This window comes from Giraffa tippelskirchi, chromosome 7 (assembly GCF_054371585.1).
Source record: "Giraffa tippelskirchi isolate mGirTip1 chromosome 7, T2T-mGirTip1v1.2.pri, whole genome shotgun sequence".
NCBI classification, from domain to species: domain Eukaryota; kingdom Metazoa; phylum Chordata; class Mammalia; order Artiodactyla; family Giraffidae; genus Giraffa; species Giraffa tippelskirchi.
The window spans coordinates 39,343,626-39,367,760 of record NC_137281.1 but is presented as its reverse complement, the minus strand read 5'-3'; the positions used below and the strand labels follow the sequence as shown (position 1 = coordinate 39,367,760).

The 24,135-nt window shown below is 36.0% G+C and overlaps 1 protein-coding gene across 15 annotated transcripts in view; it reads left to right on the top strand.

The window, feature by feature from the left end:
* CHD9 (chromodomain helicase DNA binding protein 9) overlaps positions 1–24,135 on the top strand; it is a 156,716-nt gene that overhangs the window by 112,355 nt on the left and 20,226 nt on the right. For all 15 annotated transcript variants that reach the window (XM_081514422.1, XM_081514432.1, XM_081514431.1 and 12 more), the window contains 10 exons: positions 4,321–4,517; positions 4,967–5,166; positions 8,475–8,634; positions 9,067–9,156; positions 16,397–16,500; positions 16,995–17,112; positions 17,737–17,794; positions 20,139–20,181; positions 20,546–20,765; positions 22,948–23,150. In XM_081514422.1, coding sequence (XP_081370548.1) covers positions 4,321–4,517; positions 4,967–5,166; positions 8,475–8,634; positions 9,067–9,156; positions 16,397–16,500; positions 16,995–17,112; positions 17,737–17,794; positions 20,139–20,181; positions 20,546–20,765; positions 22,948–23,150 — 1,393 coding nt within the window. The remainder of the gene's footprint in view (positions 1–4,320; positions 4,518–4,966; positions 5,167–8,474; positions 8,635–9,066; positions 9,157–16,396; positions 16,501–16,994; positions 17,113–17,736; positions 17,795–20,138; positions 20,182–20,545; positions 20,766–22,947; positions 23,151–24,135) is intronic.

Below are 24,135 nucleotides of genomic sequence, written 5' to 3'. Positions count from 1 at the left end.
TACTTACATACATGAATCTATTATGCTTAATAAGTATTATGAAATTTAAAGAAAAAAGAAAGTGGCTTTTTAAACTTAAAACCCTTTGGAGTTAAGAAAGGGCCAAAAAGCTAACACAGAATTCATGGAACTGATAATAATATAACTGTTCACTTCGAAAGACACCTGTCTAATAATTTATAAGAATCAATGTGTGTAAGTCTTACCTACTGTCAAAATAACTGCTAAATGGTTTAAAGAAATTTATATTAAGCATTGATGCGTGGAATCCATTTTAATAGACAGCCTTTTAAAATGTAAAACTTTACAATGAGGAATAATACGACTGCCAAATAATCATTACTGTTTAATATGTTTTGGAAATAGGTATAATTATGTGTGAAACATTATAAATAAGTAAATTAAAAGAGATGTTTATTAAAATATTACTGTTTGCATATTGGCATGTTTATATGCCTAAAAAGTCAATGGAATCTGCAAACCACTATAAAATTAATGAATTAGTGAATTAACAGGATAGAGGATAAATACGACATTTAGCCTTCTTAAATATCAGTACTACCAGAGGTAGAAAAATTATGGAAGAGGAAATCTACTTCATAGTAGAAAAAAAGATTTAGAACACTTATGGGTATACCTACTGGTCATGTATGATTTAAAAAAAGTAAATTACCAAACTTAATTATAAGATTTGTCAATTAGAAAAACTATACATTTTAAACGAGTTTATAAACACAGAAATGCAACCCCAATCAAAAATGTTAACAATTTATTCATATAACCAAACAGAATCTAAAAATTCCCCTGAAATAATAAATATTCAAGAATATTAAATCAACTCTTAGGAATCTGACTCAGCAATAATCACACATGTTAATGATAATGTGGTACAGTGATGTACATTGCTGCATTGTTCATTTAAAAAAAAAATTAGAAACTAATCAGTACTTTTATATTATCTAATGCAGTAAGTAAAAATCATCATGTAAATTCCTACATACATACTCACTTAGAGCTCTGAAACAGGATGTTTTAGTCACTAAGTCATGTCCGGCTCTTTGCAACCCCATGGACTGTAGTCAGCCAGGCCCCTCTCTGTCCATGGGATTTCCCAGGCAAGAATACTGGAGTAGGTGGCCATTTCAGCCTCCGTGGGATCTTCCCCACCCAGGGATCAAGCCCACGTCTCGTGCATTGCAGGTAGATTCTTTTCCACTGAGCCACCTGGGAAGCCCCCTAAGATAAGATAGTTAACTTCAAAGAGTCAGAGAGAAAGAACAGTCCTTACAGTGTGATCTTGGTTTATGATTTTTCAAAAGTATATAATGGTAACACACAGACACTCGTATATTTGTGCTGGCTCCAGCTAGAGCACACTGTGAACCATTGTGCTACACCACTGTGTACCATTCTTGTGCTATGACTAAAATGAATGAGACAGATGAACCACTGCTTTAATAGAGCTTATAAATTCTGATGGGTATGTAAACAAATATATAAGATAATTTCTGAGACCAAAGAAAATAAAATCATAAGATGGTAGAGAATACCTGAAGGAATGGAGATAACATTAGGTAAAGTGGTCAAGGGAGATCACTCTGAGGGGACATCTGTCCTGAGACTTGAGTGATGAGAACAAGGCAGCAATGTAAAGATGTGAGAAATAAAATTGCAAGGTAGAGGGAATAGCAGTGACCCATTGGTTGAAATAAGCTTAGTGCGTCCCAGAAACAGAAATGGCTGTGTGTCAGAACATAGGGAGGTGCTGAGAGTGGGGACAGCGTATGTCAGAGATGATAGATGAGGCTCAAGCCAATAGTACCTTATAGATAATCTTACGGAATTAAGGACTTTATAAATAAATTTATATAAGCATATAGATGGCTCCATGGTAAAGAACTTGCCCTCCAGTGCAGGAGACACAGGTCAGTCCATGGGTTGGAAAGATCCTCTGGAGAAGGAAATGGCAACCCACTCCAGTATTCCTGCTTGGGAAATCCCATGGACTGAGGAGTCTGGTGGGCTACAGTTCACCAGGTTGCAAAGAGTTGGACATGACTTAGCAACTAAACAACAACATAGTCATTTAACACTTGTGCAGTTATGTTTTCTGATTTATACATTGTTTAAAATTTTGTATATTTTCCAGCAAGAAGTATCATGAAGACAGACAGGTATATATGTTTAAAATATAAAAGTTTATTAACATATAATAAAGGAACTAAGATATTGAAAGAAATATATACAGAGCAAAGAATAGAAAAAGAACAGGAGAAAATCAATTTATAGGATGTAAATAAATAGCATTAGAGGAAAAGGAATTATGTAATAATCATGATTAGAATATTCAGTTAGCACTGGGGAAGCATTTTAATAATTTGCTCTATACCAAGTAAACTCCAATTTGTGGTAAATGTATTTTTGAAACAAAACATGAAAAATAGAAAATCTGATTTCTATTTTATCATATATTTGATGGGAAAACATTCTGAATTAGAAATCACAAAGGAAATAATAGGCATATTCAAATATATGACAAAAAATTATGTAATGGAAAAAGGTGCTATCTGGTGACTGTTTGTAACAGAAGTACATATGAAAGTATTTTTATTACATAAAAGCTGATGTATTATAGCTGATTCATGTTATACAACAGATACTAACACAACATTGTAAAGCAGTTTAAAAAGAAAGCTAATGTAAATTGATCACAGGTAGAAATAAATCAAAATCTTTAAATTTACTCAAGAAAATAAAACTAAGGTTTTTTGGGGGGGTGGGGGGGACCAGGGAAAGGAACAACTCTTTGTTTTGTTTTTAATTAATTTTTATTGAAGTATAGTTGGTTTACAGTGTTGTTTCAGTTTCACATGCACAACAAGGTGATTTCATTATAAATACATATATATTTTTTTCAGGTTCTTTTCCCTTATGGGTTATTATGAAATATTGAGTATAATTCTCTGTGTTATACACTAGGTCCTTGTCAGCTTTTTCTTATATAGAAGATGCCAGTTAATAAATGTAGAAGGAATAAGAGAGATGAAAATATCAATTAATCCACCCTATTGATGAATTCTAAAATTAGTTTAAAATATAAGGAGAAGCTAAACTTTTATATATCTTTGAAAATATTTACTAATTACAGAAGGAAAACTAGTAAGATTGCAGTGGAAGAACTTGATAGAGAAGGTTAGTGTCATGAGTAATGACATACTAATTCTATAACCCATTAAATTCAATGCCCTGTGTACATACTTACTGTGGGATAGCAGAACCTATCTGATCTGCTTGCCCCCTACCCTTTACCCTCTCCTGCTCTAGGACTTGAACAGAGAATACCTTTTCAGGTCCATTGCTCTTTTAGTCACTTATAATGCCATCTCTTCCTTAGATGCTTAGCAAACTACTTCTCATTCTTGAAGATCTCTTTCAAGAATCACTACTTTGTAAATCATTCTGACTTTTTTTGTACCTATCTTATATCATAACGTATTGTATCCTGAATAGCATTTGTTTACACATTAGTCTGATCCTCAAGACTATCAATTTCTCCTGAGCAGAAAACTGTCTTAGTCACAGCCTCGCCTGCAGCCCATAACATAGTGCCTAACTTAGAGAAATTGCTCGATAAAGGTAAAAGTTTGTCAACTTAAGTTGTTTTGAATGAATTAAAGTGCATTGAACATAGTGAGGTTCGTATACACTTACTACCTTGCTTGTTGCATATTCAGTTCACTTCAGTCGACTCAGTCGTGTCTGACTTTTGCAACCCCATGGACTGCAGCACACGTATTAGTATGAGTCTTTTGGAAAGCACTGAAACATGATTCCAGATCCATTAAAAAAAAGTATACCCTTTGGCCAATATTTCTATTTCTGGATATTTCACTTCTTTGGACTTATCTTTAGGATAAAGTACAGAGATTTACTTTACCATTGTATATTTTAAAAATTGAAGACAATCTAAATTAAATTATGAATTAATTAGGTAAAGAAAATAATTATGATGCATAAATTCAGTTTAAAATATAGTTTATGGTTGTTGGAGAAGCACAATATAATAATTTCAGATTAATAATAAAGTCATATACCAAATTGTTTTTATCCTATGATTGTAATATGAATTTATGACAAATGGTAATAAGGATTTTAAAGAAATATTAAAAAAATTTAAGTTGATTTGGTAGGTCAATGGAATCGTTAGTAATTTCTTTCTTCTGGCTTTATAGTTTGTACAGCTTGAAAGGTAAAATGTAAAATATTGTTATAAGCAAAATAGTAAAAGGACCTTCAAGTAATAGATGTTAAATTTTACAGAACAGCTTGGTTATTGACACTCCAAGAATTAGGAAGCAAACAAGACCCTTCAGTGCCACAAAAGATGAGTTAGCTGAATTATCTGAACCTGAAAGTGAAGGAGACGAAAAGCCCAAACTTCGGAGACCCTGTGAGCGTTCGAATGGCTATGGAAGAACTGAATGCTTTAGAGTAGAGAAAAATCTGCTAGTTTATGGGTAAAATACTATTTTTAATGTTTACTGTTAGTAGTCTGGTATATAAATTATAGGAAACATATACTATATCCTAGTATCCTTTTTTCTTGTTAGAATCAATAAAATTATTTTTAAAGTATCATGCATTTATATATTTAACATATTTAATAGAATGATGAGATACCTTAAATTTAAAAATTATAAATGTATTGCTAATGTCAAACCTCTTATTGTTCTCAGATTTGCATATTCATGAACAAAATGGATAATATTGTTATCCATTATTGAATAAAATATACTAGAAATTACCATGATTCTGCATTTTATTCTGTGGGAATAAAAACTTTATTAGGTAAATCCTGTTAATGACAAGACGTGTTTTTTGTAGTTTTCAGGCCTTTTATCCACGAGTTATGTTTTTTTCTAGGATTTCATCCAATATTAATGTAAATATACCTTTTTTTAACTAGATGGGGCCGATGGAGAGAGATTCTGTCTCATGGCCGTTTTAAAAGGCAGCTAAACGAGCACGATGTAGAAATAATTTGCCGAGCCCTCTTAGCATATTGCCTTGTTCACTACCGAGGAGATGAGAAAATTAAAGGCTTCATATGGGATCTCATTACTCCAACTGAAGATGGGCAGACACGAGAGCTACAGAATCATCTAGGTAGGAACATACTTTATTTCCTTTTTAAATTTAGCTCTAGTCGTATAACTAGTACTTAACATAGTCCCCTATAAAATACTGAAGTATTTTCAGATAATGGTAAAGAACGCTTAACCGTCCCTCTCAATACAAGTTCCAAGTTGGAAAAGACTAGTCTGAGTTTTATATATTGTTATCAAACATGTATTGGTTTACAAGTTGTTGACCCAATAGTATTTCTTAGAGGTTGTCCATCTTTATTTATGTAGATCTATTTTATTTTTTAAACTTCTGCTTAGTAGTCCATAGTATGGATATTTCTTAGTTCATTTAGCATCTCCTTTAGTGATGGACATTTAAGACATTTTCAGTTTTAGACAATTGAAAAACAGGTATCAGTGAAGATCCCTGTACATTCCTCGTTGTGCACAGAAATAAATCTTTCACTAAAGTAGCTATCAAGAAATGGAATTGTTGAAGTACAGCATATATACATCCTTAGTATCTAAAATGTGGTCTGTGAGCCTTTCCCAGGAGCTTTTTAGAAATGCAGAATCTTAGACCTCTGACTTACTGCATCAGAATCTACATTTTAACAAGTTCCTCAGCAATTAGTATGTACATTAAAATTTGGAAAACAGTGATATCCATTTACATTTTTTTAAATATTTTAATTTGCCATCAAATGTGGCTATGCCAATTTACAGTCTTATCGAAGGGCTGGAAATTTCTCTTTGTAATCTTTGTAACCTTGCTAACAGAACATTCTTTTTTGCATAAAATAACTGAATTTTCCATAAAGATAAAAAAGATGACTATGCCCATAAATTTGTGTTACAGTTTTGTTCCCTTTAATCAATAAATACCTGGTAAAGCACCTGTCATGTGCTTCTTTGCAAAGTACTGGGAAAATGAGAAGGAGCAACACAGACAAGATCCCTGAGCTCATGAACATTACATTCTGGTCAGGTAGAGTTAGACTGTATGGACCTTTGTCAGCAAAATGATCTCTCTGCTTTTTAATGTGCTATCTAGGTTTGCCATAGCTTTTCTTCCAAGGAGCAAGTGTCTTTTGATTTTGTGGCCACAGTTAACATTACATTCTGGTCAGGTAGAGTTAGACTGTATGGACCTTTGTCAGCAAAATGATCTCTCTGCTTTTTAATATGCTATCTAGGTTTGCCATAGCTTTTCTTCCAAGGAGCAAGTGTCTTTTGATTTTGTGGCCACAGTTACCATCCTTAGTGATTTTGGAGCCAAATAAAATGAAATTACCCAAATACTTTTAGATTATGATGAATACCATGGAGGAAATAAACCAAGAACTGAGATCGAGAACAACAGAAAGCATGTGGTTTAGATTTGGGGTGGTCATTGGGGTTCTGTCCCAACAGGAGGGAATGAATTATTAATGTGAAGAGCTGATTTCTGGTAAAGATGGAAGATTGTGTATATTACACAAATATAATTTCATTCTTCCTTGAAACCCAACTTAAATGTCAATAAAGAGGAAAAAATTCAAGGCATTAAGCTTGATGAAGTATACACGTAAAAATTTTAGTTTCTTAAGTAGTAGAAGGGAAGGAAATGGAGAGGGTATCTATAAATCAGTAGCTCATAACCAAACACGGTTTTGTGCCCCAGTCTTGCTCTCACTCTGGGTTGTCACAACTTTGAGGATGTTAATGGCATCTGATGGGCAGAGGCCATGAGTGCACAGGCAGCACCCAGAGTAAGAAACTGTGCAGCTCAAAATAATAGCAGTGCCAAGATTGAAAAGCCTGCTATAACCCGAAAGAGATTTAAATGTCCTCAGTCAGTTTAATGTGTGAGCCTTATTTGGATCCTGTTTGAAAGCAGCAGCCCAGGGGAAATTCTTCTGTTATTTTTATTAGATAATTATAAATTTGAATACTAAATATTAAGTAAGTATTATTGCATTTCTTGGGGCTGACATGTTGTAGGGTATTGTAATTTTTTTTTTTAAGGAGGTCTTTTATATGTGTTAAAAGATACTCAGACATTTATTAGAGGTGATTATTGTCTTCAGTTTATTTCAAAATAGTATTGGATGTTGGGGAGCAAACATAATATAGATGAAGCAAAATTGGCCGTGAATTGATAATGAAGTCGGAAGATAGGACCCGGTGCTCCATCGTATTATTCCATCTATTTTCGTGTATACTTAATTCCATAATTTAAAAATAAATAAGAATAAACCTTTAAAAGTAGGCAGGGTAGGAAAGGAATTTTGGAATCTCAGAGCATTAGATTAGTGATAACTAACTTAACCAACCAGAGAGAACTGAATCTTAGGTCAACATTAGGAAAGGGCCACAACCAACTGATTTTGCTTAATAGATTATCTGAAAGTTTCAGGAGTTTATGATGTTCATGACCTCTGAAAGTGGGTACAAAAGACAGGGTCTCTGATTAAAAGCTGTTTAGAGATCAGACCCCTGCATACCCTCTTCAGCTCCATGTAGCCATGGTATGAAGACTGACTGAATGTTTATTCTGTAGAGAACATAAAAGAAGGTCTGCATTGCACTGGGATTTGCAACATGGACTTAACAAATGGCTGTTAATTAATATGTATAATCGACAATGTCATACTCAAGGAAGAAAATTAAGAAATTTTCCTTGGTTAATCTGACCAGAGCAAAACCTAAAGACAAATGACAGGAAAAAACCAGCCAGATTACCCTTCAGAGGCCATGGTCATCTCCATTCATTCAGACTGCCAGTCAGTTTTCCTTTAATTTTTAAATATGAGCAAATAACCAAGAGTATCAGACATCTGAGGGAAGTCTCCAACATGAATGAGAGCCTATAAACAAATTGCTAAAATGTAATTGTAGGAAACAAGGACTATAAAAAGAAAACTTTTTAAATATTAATATTTGAAAAGATACTTCAAGTATACCATGTATTTGAAAGAAGAGTAAACACACTCGTGCAAAACAGATCTTTTAGCCACAACTTAGACTTTTGTAACTAAGGAAGCAAAAAGTAAAGCACAGGGAAAGGTTTGATCTTTTGGTTTTTACATTTAGAAAAAAAATGTTTTGGAACATAGAGGTAATCAGAATGATTAATTAGAGATATTAAATTGGGTGTTTGGCAGAAATTGTGTTAATATGTGTGGAGTCATTGTGTTGACTTATTTTATAATTGAGTTAATATTGGTACCATTAACATTTCAAAGATCTCTATATAGCCTCGACAGACCTCTGAAAGCCTCCGGAAGTTGCTTGCATTGTAAAAATGTTCAAACTGAACATCTTGATACAAATTATCCCTGATTTCACGTGTCCTCATTTCAACAGGCCTGTCAGCCCCAGTACCGAGAGGTCGAAAAGGGAAGAAAGTAAAGACTCAAACAAGCTCATTTGATATACAAAAAGCAGAATGGCTTCGAAAATACAATCCTGAGCAACTACTTCAAGATGAAGGCTACAAAAAGCATATAAAACACCACTGTAATAAGTAGGTAGTAGGGTATTTTTAACACAACTCATTAAAAGTTTACTTTTCTGAATTTTAACAATCTTAAAGCATGCTGATTTAGAGTAGAGACAGTGTGGTCTAGGGCCAGTCCTAATCTTAATCTTACAGGGTGTCCTTCAGCAAATCATGGCACCTCTGGTGTCACTTTTCATCAACAGAGAGAGAAATAAAACTGTCCTCCAAGTGATCTCATTGTATCTTACTTGGCGGTTAAATAATGGTGATTGTGAAGATTTTGGACAAACCTATTATATATATATATGGTAATAATGGGGTTGATTTAATCAGAAGTAATTATTATTATTTCGTTATAAAAATTCTGTATCCAAATTCTTTTTTAATTTTAACCCATGGATGAATTTTCTTTAATGATGATTACTGTCTTTTGATTTTTTTCCCCCTCATTTTTAGAGTTTTGCTTCGTGTAAGAATGCTGTATTATCTAAAGCAAGAAGTCATTGGAAATGAGTGTCAGAAAGTTTTTGATGGAGTTGATGCAAGGTAGATAACGTGTTTATATTTATTTTTTAGCAACATAATGAGGCAAAAGTTAAATGACCAGGAATTTTTATATTAAGTGGCTCTTTATTCAGTGAAATTCACAGAAAGGAAAAGCTACAAATTTAGAGTAATCCTTGTCAGTTTGTTGCCTTTCGTCTATTAATCTCTTTGTTGGCTCTGTAACTGAAAATTATAAGAAGAGTGAAAATAGCAGTGGTAGGAGCTTCCTACTACCATGTGAAGTGAAAGTCTCTCAGTCGTGTCTGACTCTTTGCGACCCCATGAACTATACAGTCCTTGGAATTCTCCAGGCCCAATACTGGAATGGGTAACCTTTCCCTTCTCCAGGGGATCTTCTCAACCCAGGGAGGGATCAAACCCAGGTCTCCCTCATTGCAGGTGGATTCTTTACTGGCTGAGCCACAAGGGAAGCCCTCCTTTCTGGTCGTGGTGGTTAAACAGCTTATTTGTGTTTAATCACATTTGAGATTAATGATCATAAGTTTGAAGTGAGTCATTTGACAGGGTTCATGTGATTTTCTCCAGCAATATTCAACTGCTTAGATACAGGCAAAAAGGTAAATGGAATTTTAGGTTTAACATGAATTGGGATTGTGTCATGTATGTAGAACAGAGGGAAAAGCAGGCAAAGAATTTTAGTGAGTACAGTGCTGGACTACAGAATGCTTATTTATAATGAGGAAAGTGGGGGATGAAAGTCATGATGGATAGTAATTGGTAAAATGGGGGACACCATGATGAAGCTAGAAAATTATAGGGGAAAGTATCCAAGTTAATTGAGTTGGAAGGAACTGACAGTTGAAATTCTGATTGAAGACATAATGCTGCTATTGGTGATGGTAAGATTAAGTATGACTGTGTGCATGTGTGGCTGTGGTAGAGAGGGAAAAAAAGATGATATAAAGGTCAAGGAACTGAGAGACCAAGGTATTGGATGGATCACAGGATGCAAAAGTCTCTCATTGTAGTAAGAGGGAGGAAGCTTAAGTTTTAGGGCTCCTACTACCATATCTAAGCCCTTAAAACTGTAATTCTCTAGCTTCATCATGGTATTAGTGTCCCCATCTTATCACTTACTATCCATCATCACTTTCATCCCCCACTTTCCTCATTATAAATAAGCATTCTATAAGCATTCTGTAGTCCAGCACTGTACTCACTAAAATTCTTTGCCTGCTTTTCCCTCTATTCTACATACATGACACAATCCCAATTCATGTTAAACCTAAAAATCCATTTACCTTTTTGCCTATATCTAAGCAGTTGAACATTGCTGGAGAAAATCACATGAACCCTGTCAAATGACTCACTTCAAATTTATGATCGTTAATCTCAAATGTGGTTGAACACAAAGCTGTTTAACCACCACGACCAGAAAGTTCATTTACCCGTTCTTCAAGAGGACTATTCTATACCTCTCTCCTCAAACCATCTTCCTATCCTACTAGCATCCCCCTCCAGTAATGACTTTGGTATATATTTCATGGAGAAAACAGAAACAGACAAGAGCTACCTTCAGTTCTACTTGTCATATGTGTCCCCCTATTTATTCCTTCTCTCGGGATGCCATAAAAATCCTCCTCCTCATCCTCCTAAGAGCAGCCCTTATGCTTGGAACTCATCTCTTACCTTTTAAAGATTTTACACCTTTGTTTCCTGAGTCATCATTTCCCCCACTCTTTACTGAATCATTCTCTTGGCATATATACATTCCTTAATATCATTCACCTTAAAAAGAAAAAAAAATCTACTATAATATACATACATCCTTCTAATCCATTTCTCTGCTCTCCTTCACAAAAATAGAGAGCTGTGTGGGTTGATAATCTTATACATCTTTACTTTGCATTTCCTTTTCAGCCTGTTCCGGTTAATCCTATATCTCTACTCTCTGATTGAAATGAGTTTTAGTAAGGCCACTAATAACCTATAGTGTGAAGTTTAGATGTCTCTGAACTTACTCTATTTCTCTCTTCTTGAAATGATGTCTTCAGGAGACATCCATGCTACTACACCCACCTGGTTGTTCTTTATTCCTCATTGGTCTTCTTATTTTCCTTTGCTAGCTCTTAGGCAATGGCACCCCACTCCAGTACTTTAGCCTGGAAAATCCCATGGACGGAGGAGCCTGGTAGGCTGCAGTCCATGGGGTCGCTAAGAGTTGGACACGACTGAGCGACTTCACTTTCACTTTTACTTTCATGCATTGGAGAAGGAAATGGCAACCCACTCCAGTGTTCTTGCCTGGAGAATCCCAGGGATGGCGGAGCCTGATGGGCTGCTGTCTGTGGGGTCACACAGAGTCGGACACAACTGAAGCGACTTAGCAGGAGCAGCGGCAGCTCTTATTCTTCTAATAGAGGCTTCCCAGGTGGCTCAGCGATTAAGAATCTATCGGCTAATGCAGGAGACACCGGTGCAATCCCTAGGTCAGGATGATCCCATGGAGAAGGAAATGGCCACCTACTTCAGTATTCTTGCCTGGGAAATCCCATGGACAGAGGAGCCTGGCAGGCTACAGTTCACGGGGTTGCAAAGAGTCAGATATGACTGAGAGACTAAACAACAACAGTTCCTCTGATAGGTCTCTAGATATTGGATTGGTCAAGAGCTGTGTCCTCAGCTTGCTTTCTTGTCTGTTCTTTCTCCTTATGTGAACTTATGCAGCCTCATCATATCAAATATGATCTATACATAGATGACTGTCATATTTACGTATTCATCCCAGACCTTTCCCCTCAGCTCTAAGGTTTAAAACAGCTGCCTCAAACATTTCCATTTGAAATATCTGATTAACATCTCAATCTTCCCCTGCATCTTCCAAATCTTCTGTTTCCTTTTGTTCCCTCCCCACCTTCCCACATACGGGCCTTCTCCATCCTAGTAAATCTACCACCCAGTTTCTCTGGTATCATTCTTGATTATTCTCTTCTCCTCAAACCCTACAGGAAGACTTGCTAGCTTGACAAAGTATATGCAAAGTCTGAGCACTTTTTCATTCTTTCCTCTGCTGACTCCCTAGGGCAACCCACCATTATCTCATGTTTAGACTTTTGCAGTGGCCTCCTTATTGAGTCTCTGCCTCTTTTTTTTCAAGAGTAGTTGGATTTTTTTGTTGTTGTTTTGGCACGGCCCAACGATTTGCAGGATCTTAGTTCCCCGACCAGAGATTGAACCCAGGCCCCCTGCAGTGGAAGCACAGAGTTCTAACCACTACTGGACTGCCAGGGAATTCCCATTATTGCATCTTTTGCCTCTCTACAGTTGGGCCTTGATACAGAAGCCAGAGTGATCTTTGTAAAGCAGAAATCAGGCCAAGGCACTCCTCTTCTTAGAACCTTCTCATTTCTCATAGAATGAAGACCTATCTGCAGTGGCCTACATAAGTCTGGGCCCTCTTCCTCCACTCTGTCCTTCACCCACAGTGTTCCTGCAGCATGTCAGGCTCATTCTGTGCTGTTTCCCCTGTGCCAATACTCTTTCCTCTCTTTTTCCACAGAAGTGCCTGCTCCCATCATGCAGGTCTCAGCTTAGGTTTCACCTCTGCAAATAGGCCTTCCCTGCCCACTCCAGCTAGAGCAGCCCACCGGTCACTTACTATGACTTAATCTTATTTTATCTCATTCATGATGCCTACTAGTATTAAAAATTATATTTATTTTTAAATTGTATTCTCCTGTCAGTACAATTTAAGCTGACTGAAGGTGACATATGCTATCTGTCTTATTGATGAGCATATTCTTAGCCTCTAGAGCCTGGGAAATAGTAACAATCAGTAAATATAATCTGTTGTTGACTGACCGGCTTCTCTTTTTCTTTGATCTGATTGAATTCAACCCTCTTGTGATTTCCTAGGAACTATGATCTTTGAATTATATCCTCTTTCATTATTCTCTCCTTTGCTGGCTTCTCATTTGGATTTTATTTGGATTTTAGCGTATTCATATCTCTCTCAACACATTCCCTCATTGCCTCCAGACCTTTGCATTCTTGGGGCAACGTTCTCTTTCCCATTTTCCTCCCTTCTCCCTCTCTTACTACTCAGGCGACATCAGCTCCGCCTCCCTGTCCTCTCAACTGGGTGCCTTGTCACAGCACTCATCACAGGTATTGAAGAGGTTTTGCAGATACTTCTTCAAAAGATCAGGGATATATCTATCTTATTATTGCCATTGTTAACACATAGTGAATACTGTTTAAATGTATTTTGAATGAATGATTTGGCCAGGGGAAGTCAGAGGCTTTATGCAAGAGATTGCAGAAATTAACAACAGAGGTGTATGTACCTTATTGTATTCCTTTCCCCAGCAGTTAACGAACATTTAACATGCATGTGGCACATTTAAACCATGGGGTATATACTGAGTGCCCTTTACTCTTTGTGTGTGTTAGTCGCTCAGTTGTGTCCGACTGCGACAGCACGGACTGTAGCCCACTAGACTTCTCGGTCCATGGAATTCTCCAGGTGAGAATACTGGAGTAGATTGCCACTCCCTTTTCCCATTCCCTTTTCCAGAGGAACTTCCCACCCTAGAACCCTGGTCTCTTGCATCGCAGGCAGATTCGTTACCATTTGAGCTTCAGGGAAGTATGTAAAGTGAAAGTCACTCAGTCCTGTCCGACTCTTCAGGACCACATGTTCTCCGGGCCAGAATACTGGAGTGGGTAGCTTTTCCCCTTCTCCAGTGGATCTTCCTAACCCAGGAATCGAACTGGAGTCTCCTGCATTATAGGCGGATTCTTTATCAACTGAGCTATCAGGGAAGCCCCCTTTATTCTTTAAAAGAAGGGAAAAACCTTCCACCTCGGATGTCACAGTATTTTGAGCTTAGAGTGCCACCTGATGGTTTGTAAAGGGAAATACAGTATCTGACCCACTTGATTATTCCACTTTGGGTATCGTGTCCCTGTGTTCTTTCCTCTTTTTCCTTTATCTTTCTGTGCTTTTGCTTTGATTAATCCTGACCAGGAATGCAATCAAAACTAAATATCTTCTTTAACTGTATTTTTCCTCATCTGTTTTTCAGCTTTTGCCATATCACAGGAAAACCTCTCTTCCTCTTTCTGAACTAAACTAAAAAATATTGTGATTGTGACATTTCTGTTTTTAAGCAAAATAAGATATAATGAGATGTGCACTTTAGAATGCTGAAAAATGTCTTTCAGTCTCCTGGCAAAAAATACTTATGAAAAATAAAAAGTGATTTCCTTATGTTTTATTATAAAACTTATATCTCTTTCTTTTTCATTGTCAGTGTCTTTTATTTCAGCTATATTAGTGGTTAAGTATTAGGTTCTTGTGGACCAGACCAGAAACATTGATCATTTATTTTATATCTGTATGAAAGTTTATTTTGAGTTCCCAAAGATAACCAACTTATAGATGAACTTTTGTCACACAACTTAGGAAACTCTTCATATCTTACATCCATAGTCCTTTGTTAATTACTTTATAAAATTTATGATTCTAAGATGAAGAGATGAAATGCAACTAAATTTGTGATATTTTTTTTTTATGTGTTGTGTTTTTAAGTCATATCTGTGGTTCTTTGAAAACTGATAATTCATTAATTTCATAGAGAAATTCTCAAGTAGAATTTTGATTCTCTGGGGTATTATGCTGTGCTTAATCCTCAGCCATGTCCAACTCTTTCAGACTCACTAGAGTGTAGCCTACTAGGCTCTTCTGTTCATGGGGATTCTCCAGGCAAGAATACTGGAATGGGTTGCCATGCCCTCCTCCAGGGTTCTTCCTGGCCCATGGATGGAATTCAGGTCTCCTACATTGCAGGTGGATTCTTCACCCTTTGAGCCACCAGGGAAGCCCAAGAATACTGGAGTGGGTAGCCTATCCCTTCTCCAGGAGACCTTCCCAACCCAGGAATCAAACCAGAGTCTCCTGCATTGCAGGAGGATTCTTTACCAGCTGAGCTACTAGGCAAGCCCTATTCAATCTCTGCCCCTTTGGCTGTTGAATACAATATAAGAATGACATATATTTATATAAAAATTAGTGATATTTGCTAATCCTTGTCAAACATTATTAACTGGATGCTAGGCTGAAGGAGACAATGGCTTGAATCTCTATGGTAAAGAAGTGAACATTTCAGTCCTTTTATGCATGGCATCTTTCCCTTTTTAGAGGTATATATTACTTTAGAGATATGTTACTTGCAGAATGTTTCTGGAAAAATAATAATTTCAAGTGATAAAAGAAAACAAAGTTATATTTATAAAATTATAAGTGCTGTAGTTGTTTTATATTAATGAAAACCACCAAATTACCAGAGCATCAGAGATTTATCATTATGTTTTTAGTAACTTATCATATTGTCATTTTGTGACATGGTATTATAAACAGCATAAAAATAGCACTTTGAGTGTTTTCATCAAATTATTAATCAAAAACTTGCGTTTTCCTCTAGTTGTAAGCAGTGCTCAATTTTTCAGTGTGACTTCCTAGCAATTGTTGTTGTTGTTCAGTCACTCAGTCGTGTCCAACTCTTTGCGACCCCATGGACTGCAGCATGCCAGGCTTCCCTGTCCTTCACTATCTCCCAGAGCTTGCTCAAACTCGTGTCCATTGAGTCGGTGATGCCATCCAACCATCTTGTCCTTTGTCGTCCCCTTCTCCTCCTGCCTTCAATCTTTCCCAGCATCAGGGTCTTTTCTAATGAGTGGGCTCTTCGCATCAGGGGGCCAAAGGATTGGAGCTTCAGCTTCAGCATCAGTCCTTCCAATGAATATTCAGGATTGATTTCCTATTCCTAGCAATAGCAGTCTAAAAGAGACATAACTTGTTTTACAGCCTAGAGCAATTGATTTGCTTTTTTAGGGGCTCAGTATCCTCATATACAAAGTAAAATATTTGAACCAGATGATTTTGGCCACATTGTTTGCTGACATAATCAGATAGACCCTTTTGTCTGTGTCTGAAGGAAATCAGTGGAAAGAATATTATTCCGTAAGGATAAAGTAAACCTGGTGAAACTTAACTTCTTCTGTTGTGCTTAAGAGTATTAATTCATTTCATGATATCTTTGTAGTTATTGTGCAATTTTATAATTTTAATTGGTGATAATTGTGGGAAATAATAAAATAAAGTTACAGCCTCTTCTTGTTTAAAAACCACAATGCTTTTTAGAAGCTATGTAAAATTTTGCCTCCTCTTAGACTTGTTTATAGTAACTCATAAAGTCATATCATGCTTTTTTTTAAGTGACATTGATGTTTGGGTCCCAGAACCAGACCACTCAGAAGTTCCAGCTGAGTGGTGGGATTTTGATGCTGATAAGTCACTCCTTATTGGAGTTTTTAAACATGGTAAGTGAGAAGTAAGATAGGTAGAGTCTTCATCTCTGTATACTGTTAAGTCAGCTATGTCTTAATTTATTGATTTCTACTTACAGCTTTATTTCAGTAACACCCATATTATTGAATACACTTTATAAAGTGTGCACTCTCAAACTGTGCCTCAGTCACTGCATTTTCTTATGAGTGGGTGGCACATATAAACTGCCTCTCCTGGACACTTCTCATGTAACACTCCCTCAGGAAGGGTTTTTATGTGAAATCCATTGCATGTGATCAGTTTTTCCTCTTTTTCAGTTTAACTGATAAATTTAATCTAGATTCCTAAATATACTTACTGTCAGACCATGTAATGTTTGTGATAATTTCTAGAAAACGTTTAACCTGTATCATTTTAATATATGGTCCCTTTGGTCTAGGAACATCACCCATCATAAATGTGAGAAATACTTACATGTTTTTCTTCTTTTTATCCTTTTTACTTCCAAAATTGGTGGTCCCTCTAGGTTATGAAAAGTATAACACTATCCGAGCAGACCCGGCATTGTGCTTCTTGGAAAGAGTGGGAAAACCTGATGAGAAAGCAGTTGCTGCGGAACAGAGGGCAAATGATTACATGGATGGGTACGTGCATTTCAGAAGCACGAGTTCCCCCTATATCTCTGTCAGCATCAGCGGTGTTCTTGTCAGTGATGTTTCTCTTTAAATAAAGTAGTGGTAAGAGATTTTGGAGATTACAATCCAAACGAGCTAATGATAGTCTAATAGATTAGCACTTGTCAAACAGTGTGAATGAAGAAAGAGACTGGACCCTCCCCACACCCATTCATTTGATGAGTTTCTTCACTTGTCCATTCTTAGTAGTCACAGCAATTAAGACCGTAAAATTTTGGAGGTGTAAGAGGGAAGAAGAAAGCTAAGCATACACAGTTGAAGAGAAATATGTTCATTATACCTATTTCTTTTCTCACCAAAAGAGAAAAGTAAGAGACTACGTTAAGATTAATACCACATTTATAAGTGAACTTGAGGGTAAATTAGAGTAAATTAGAACTAGCTTTCTTCTGACTTGCCGTGTAATTGCCTTCATGCTATTAGACTTGAGCTCCTCTGGCTAAAGAACAGAGACTTCAGTCTGACCTTTAAAACATATTAAAAAGTCCTTCCAACAGTACCCCATTTGTTTGTCCAGCCAAGGGAAATTTGAAGTTCAGTACAATAATTATGGCATTTGTTGGTATTTAACAGGGATGTGGAAGATCCAGAGTACAAACCTGCCCCTGCTATCTTTAAAGATGATATAGAGGTATGCTTTGGATCATGTTTTTAAGTCATCAATTCTAGTTATCCATGTTTTCTTTTGCTTGCTTTTTCTTTTGTGTGTTTTCCTTTTATATGTTTTTATTATGCATCATTTCTCAGAAGTTAGTGACCAACTTAGGTTGCCAGACATCACAAATAAGCATTTAGAATTTGCTTGATCTCCCCTTCTAGACAAGCTGGAGACTGGTTTGGATATATGGATGAACTGGAACTTGCCAACATGCTACACTGCTAGGAACCAAAGAAACACAGGCAAAATTTTGCCCGTTGTTCAAGGGCAAAATCCCAAAGCAAAGTGAGAACTAGATACTAAAGGTACATAGCAGCGGTTAGAAACTTGCCTCCATAAACCAGTTTGAAATAGAGGGTAGAGCCTAGAGGAATTTTGAGCTGCTAAAGCACAGTTCTAAGTGTTCTATTTATAGAAAGTCAAAAGGAAGAAAAAGTTTTTGAAAATACAGAAAATAATCTGTTGAATTGGAGAAACGATATTAAAAAGAGAGGAATTTCTCTAGTATTTCTGAGAACATAGTCAAGACTAAACAATGCTGTGGCTGTCAGGTAGGATTTGCTGGCCTTGGTTGCTAAGGGAATGGGATATTGGTGCCTACATGAGGAAGAAAGATGAGGTTTAGGCCAGTGTGTACCAGTGAGAATGATATCCAGTAAAATCAGAACTCTTAAAGGGTAGTACTTTCTGCCAAACTGCACATGAAAACATAGAAATTTATCTCAGCATGGGCTTCGGGTAAGGAGAAAATTATCTCCCCTGAGAATTCATAACCATAGCCCTACCTTTTCTTGAGTTTATGGCTTGATTTTTTTTTTTTTTTAATCTGCATGGTCCAGGGTTTCTGAAGGCAAAAAATGTAAAACAAAAAGAGATCCCAAGCCAGTAATACACTTGAGGTACCTGGTGAAAGAAAACAAACAAAGATAAAGAACTAATAGAAGAAGCAGCTTCAGTTGAGATTATATTTGCGTCCTGAAGATAAAAGCCTTCCATGAAAGAAGGTCAAAATCCAAAAATTCATCTATGAGGAACAATTTACCATGAGTTAATGTTAGCAAATACAACAAAGAACAAGATTAGATCTCTAAAATTTCTAACAATGGATCTCCTGAAATAGAAAATAATTTTTTTTACTGATTAAAGACATTAAAGAACTAAGAACAGAACAAAAGAAAGCATATGATTTTAAAAGAGACATGTGAAAGAGAACTATATGTAACTTTAGAAGTGGAAAATATTGACCTTGAAATTTAAAACTCAACAAATAAGTTAAACCTTGTGCTAGAGAAGCAAATTAGACACAGTTCATGAGAGAAGAAATTATTTACAATATAGAGGAAATTATCCATAATGTAGCATGGTGAATCAGTTTGAGCCAAAAAGAGAGAAACCACATAGTCATTTGAACAGGGAAAGGTTGATGTAAAGACTTACTGATTGTGATAGAAGAATTGAAATAATGAGAGATGGACTAGAAAGAAGTGTCGGGAACTCTAAAGAATATGAGAATAGCCACTGTTCCTAAGGCTGAGATACAGCACCCAGGGAAGGATCCTGTCCCCACGAGGGCTGAGGGTATGGCCATAGTAAGCAGAGGACTATTATCAAAAAGATTAGAAATAACAAGTATTGGATAGTATGCAGAGAAAAGTGAAACCTTGTACATTGTTGACGGGAGTGTAAATTGGTGTAGCTACTATGGAAAACAGTATGGAGGTTCCTTAAAAATTGTCATATGATCCAGCAGTCAAACTTATGGGTACTTAGCCAAAGAAAAACACAAATTTGAAAAGATATATGCACCCCCATCACATGTTGTTTCAAGTATTATTTATAATAACCAAGATGTGGTAGCAGCCTAAGTGTCTCTTGATGGAAAAATGGGTAAAGAGATTGTGAGAGATATATATACATAACACACGTTTTCGTATATATGTTTACAATGGAATATTATTCAGTCTTTAAAAAGAATGAAATCTTCTCATTTGCAACAACATGGATGGACCTTGAGAACATTATGCTAAGTGAAATAAGTCAGAGAAAGACAAATACTGTGTGATCTCTTAATATGTGGAATCTAAAAAAAGAACATATTTTTAAACTAAATTGATAGATAAAGAGAACAGATTATGCTTGCCAGAGGCTGGGAGTTAGAGATGAGGTGGAAATGGGTGAACTGTTTTTGGTTTGGTTTTTTTAGTTTTAATAAATTTTTTAAATTCTATTGCAAAACAAAGTATTATAAAGAAAATCGATTCTCTTATTGTATCTTGACTCAGTTTCCCTGTGACAGATTTCTGTTTTCTTTTGAAAGGATGATGTTTCCTCACCAGGAGATCTTGTTATAGCAGATGGAGGTAAATAACGTTTCTTTCTTTCTTTAGTATTATTGTAAATTAGCATTCCCATGCTACCATGAGATCGGTAAACTACTACACTATTATCTTTCAGATATACATGAAATTTATTCAAGACAGATGCAATCATTATAAAACATAGTTGATTGAAAGTTTAACAATATTTTTAGTTTTTAGAGCTCTAATTAAAGCTTTTTTAAAACAGATTTGTTTTTGCTTTTCACTTAATCGGATTAAAAGAAAAAATTAAGTAGGGAAATTTTGCTGCTTTTGTGAGCTTCATGACAGTATCTATTTAGTTTTTTTGTGTTTGTCTTTTAGTTGTTTGGTTTTTTTTAATTGACATGAGTTTCTTCAAATGTAGATGGTCAGCTGATGGAGGGTGATAAAATTTATTGGCCTACTCAGTCAGCTTTAACTACCCGTTTGAGGCGTCTCATTACTGCTTATCAGCGTACTAATAAAAACAGACAAATCCAGCAGATACAACCTACTTTCCCTGCGCCTGCCAGTATTATGCAGCCTCTTTATGAAGAAGCCACTCTTAACCCTAAAATGGCAGCCAAGATAGAAAGACAGCAGAGGTAAGACTAAGTTTTTAACATATAGTATTTAAATACACTATTCATTCTGAAGTCTGTTAGGCTATGATTATCTCACTTTGCTAAAAGCATATCTAGGTAGAGAAGTTGGTCAAAGCAAAATGCTTTATGCACACATACACATGTACATAAGTATATGCACACACAAAGATGGTTAAACTAATACAGATTGCATTTTATAGTTACTAGGTCTTACTTTATGTGTAATTCATGTTTATGAATAGTGAGTTGTAAGGGAAATGAAGGTGAAAACTCAACAATTAAATTATAAATGGAATGTATTTTTAAATTATATGAAATAAATTCCATTGTGTCTTATTTTACATGATGACATTAATGAAGTACAGAATTCATGGAAGAGAAGTTCATCTCTGCTTTCTGCTTTTTATAGAGGATGAACCCTTAAAGCTACTGATGGCAAAGGGAAATAGATAGTAGTAGAACTTCTTGTAAGAGATCTTGTTAGGAAGACAGGCACACTTCTCTCATCCCAAAAACTTTAACTTCTTAAAAAGGGTAGAATCCCTGGAAAAGAATAAGAAAGTTTAGCAATAACCTGGCCTCATTGTTAAACCTGGATCTTTGGATTTTTTCTGAAAGATAAATCATTGTTCCTTTGTTTCACTTGAGGCATATTCGTTGTAACCAGAATTTAGTCTGACACTGAAGATTTTAGCTATCCTAGATGTAATATTCAAATGCTACTACCTATGTAAATATACTGTTTCAGTTACCTGTCCTTGCATAACCACCCATCTCAAAACACAGTGATGTAAAGCAACATCAGTGTTTTGTTTCTCATGATTCTGTGGGTTGACCAGGTGGTTCTTCTGCTTCCCGTGGTGTTGGCCAGAGTGTGGGGAGGGTTGGAAAATCAAGAGTTAGTTGCACAGTCACGTCTGACTCTGTGATCCCGTGGACTGTAGCCCACTGGCCTCCTCTGTCCATGGAATTCTCCAGGCAAGAATACTGGAGTGGGTTGCCATTTCCTTCTCCAGGGGATATTCCCAACCCAGGGGTCAAACCTGGGTCTCCTGCCTTGCAGGCAGGAAGTTTCCAAGAGGGAGCATTCCAAATGGCAAAGGCAGAAGCTGCAGGTTTTTTACGGCCCAGTCTCAGCAGTTACAGAGTGTCATAGCTGCCACCTCCTATTGGTCAAAAAAATCACAGGGCCAACCAAGATATAAGGGAAATGAGTTGCATCTCTCAAATGGAAGAGTGGCAAAGAATTTGTGGCCATCTTCAGTCTGCCACATACATTTTTCCTCAGTCTGGAAGATTTAGATAATCTTCCTAAAGTTTTAGTTTAATCATAATATTCAGTGGCCCTTTATTTAGCACAAGGATAAAGTCTAACTTCTTAAGCCTTAATTCAAGAGTCTCTCCAGTTTAGGCCTTAGCATGCATTTATAATTTTATTCACTACTATTTCCTCAGCCTGAATGCCCCACTTAGTCTTGATTCAATATCCTACTTAAGTTGTTCCTGTCACCGAGAATATTCTTCTTATTAACTCTTTAGTCTATACATGGCCCTACTATTCCTTCTGTGTTCAACATGGGTTCTGTATCCTCTTGGTTTTTTCCTGCACTAGACTAGCTCACAATATTCTGTGTTTTCTGCACTCATATAGCACTTACCTAAATAAAACTAGTCATTTTCAAATGATAAAAGAGCCTATAATAACATTCATCTTTTCCTTTCCATGTCTTATCTAAGCTGTAAATAAATGCCACTTAACTCTGTGATGCTTTTCTTGATTACTCAAGTTTGAACAAATCCTTCTATCTTCTGTGCTGTCCTGAAGTTGTGGTTTCTATAATACATACAACTATAAAATACTACCTTATACTGTAAATATGTTTGAAATGTTTTATCTTTTTCCCAAAGGGAGAGTCATCATGTCTTATACATTCTTGTATCCCATGGATATTTTTTCACACAGTTAAGTATGCAAAAAAACCATTATTGTCTGAAGGAAAAGAAGCATGGGTAGAAATGAATCAACTAGCATTTTTAAATGTATTTATAAGGCAGTGACCCTGGATTTAATCTTTTAAAGTGTTAAGTACTTGAAATGTTTTTGAATTTTACAATAGTCATTTATAGTCAGCATTAATATTATTTCCATGAGCAATGTGACTTTTTCTTTAATTCAAAATAGATGGACAAGAAGAGAAGAAGCTGATTTTTACAGAGTTGTATCTACATTTGGAGTGGTATTTGACCCTGACAGAGGCCGGTTTGATTGGACAAAATTTAGGGCTATGGCTCGGCTACATAAGAAAACTGATGATAGCTTGGAGAAATATCTGTACGCATTCATGTCTATGTGTCGGAGGGTTTGTCGTCTTCCTTCCAAAGAAGGTATGTATAAAAATTTTTTTTTCCTTTGTTTCAATCAAAGAAACAATTAAAATTCAAAAGTTCCCAGCTTTTTGATACAGTATCATCTAATTCAACATTTCACCAGTTTTTCTGAATTGTGAATAAACTCTGCTTAACAATCCTTTATTCCTTAATTCTACTATTGAAATGAGAGCTAAAGAGAATACAGGTGCACATTTAATTTTGAGAAAATAGTCAGTGTTTTTATTTAGAATTAGATTTATGATTGCCGGGGGTGGGAAAATAAAGGATAGCTTTTGGTAAATAGAACTAACCTATATTTTTAGTCCATCTGATAGGAACTGTGCTGGAAGGCTTATTTAGCACAACTGATTTTACAAGAAATGAGCCCTCTATTCAAAAGACATTTTAGTAGGAAAAACCACCCAGAGCTTTCAGAAAACAAAACAAAAGCAACTAATCAGAGCTGCTAATTCTCAGCCAATTTAATTGATTTTGAATCCCAGGTGGGGAGTTTTCATATATCCCTCACTTTTCCTCCTGTAATGTTAAAATCTTATATCACTAATCATAGTATAATTATTAGCCCAGGAAACTAACATTAGTACAATACCATTAACTAAACACCTTTTCAAGTCTTACCTGTTTTTCTGCTGATGTCCTTTTTTGCTCCAAGAGCCTACATTGTATTCCATTGTTATTTTTTCCTTCAGCTCCTGCAGTCTGTAACAGTTCCTCAGTTTGGGTTTGTTTGTTTGTTTGTCTTTAATGACCCTGATACCTTTGATCGATTTTGCCAAAAACCCTTGAATTTGGATTTGTCTTGTGTTTTCACATGATTGTGTTGAGGTTATGCTTTTTTTTTTGCCAAGAGTAACTTAGAATTGATGTTGTGTCTTTCTCAGAATGTAACATCAAGGGGCTCATGATGTCAGTGTGTCTTATTACTGATGATGTAGCCCTTGATTCTTTGTTAAGCTTAGGTAGTTTCTGTTGCCTTTCT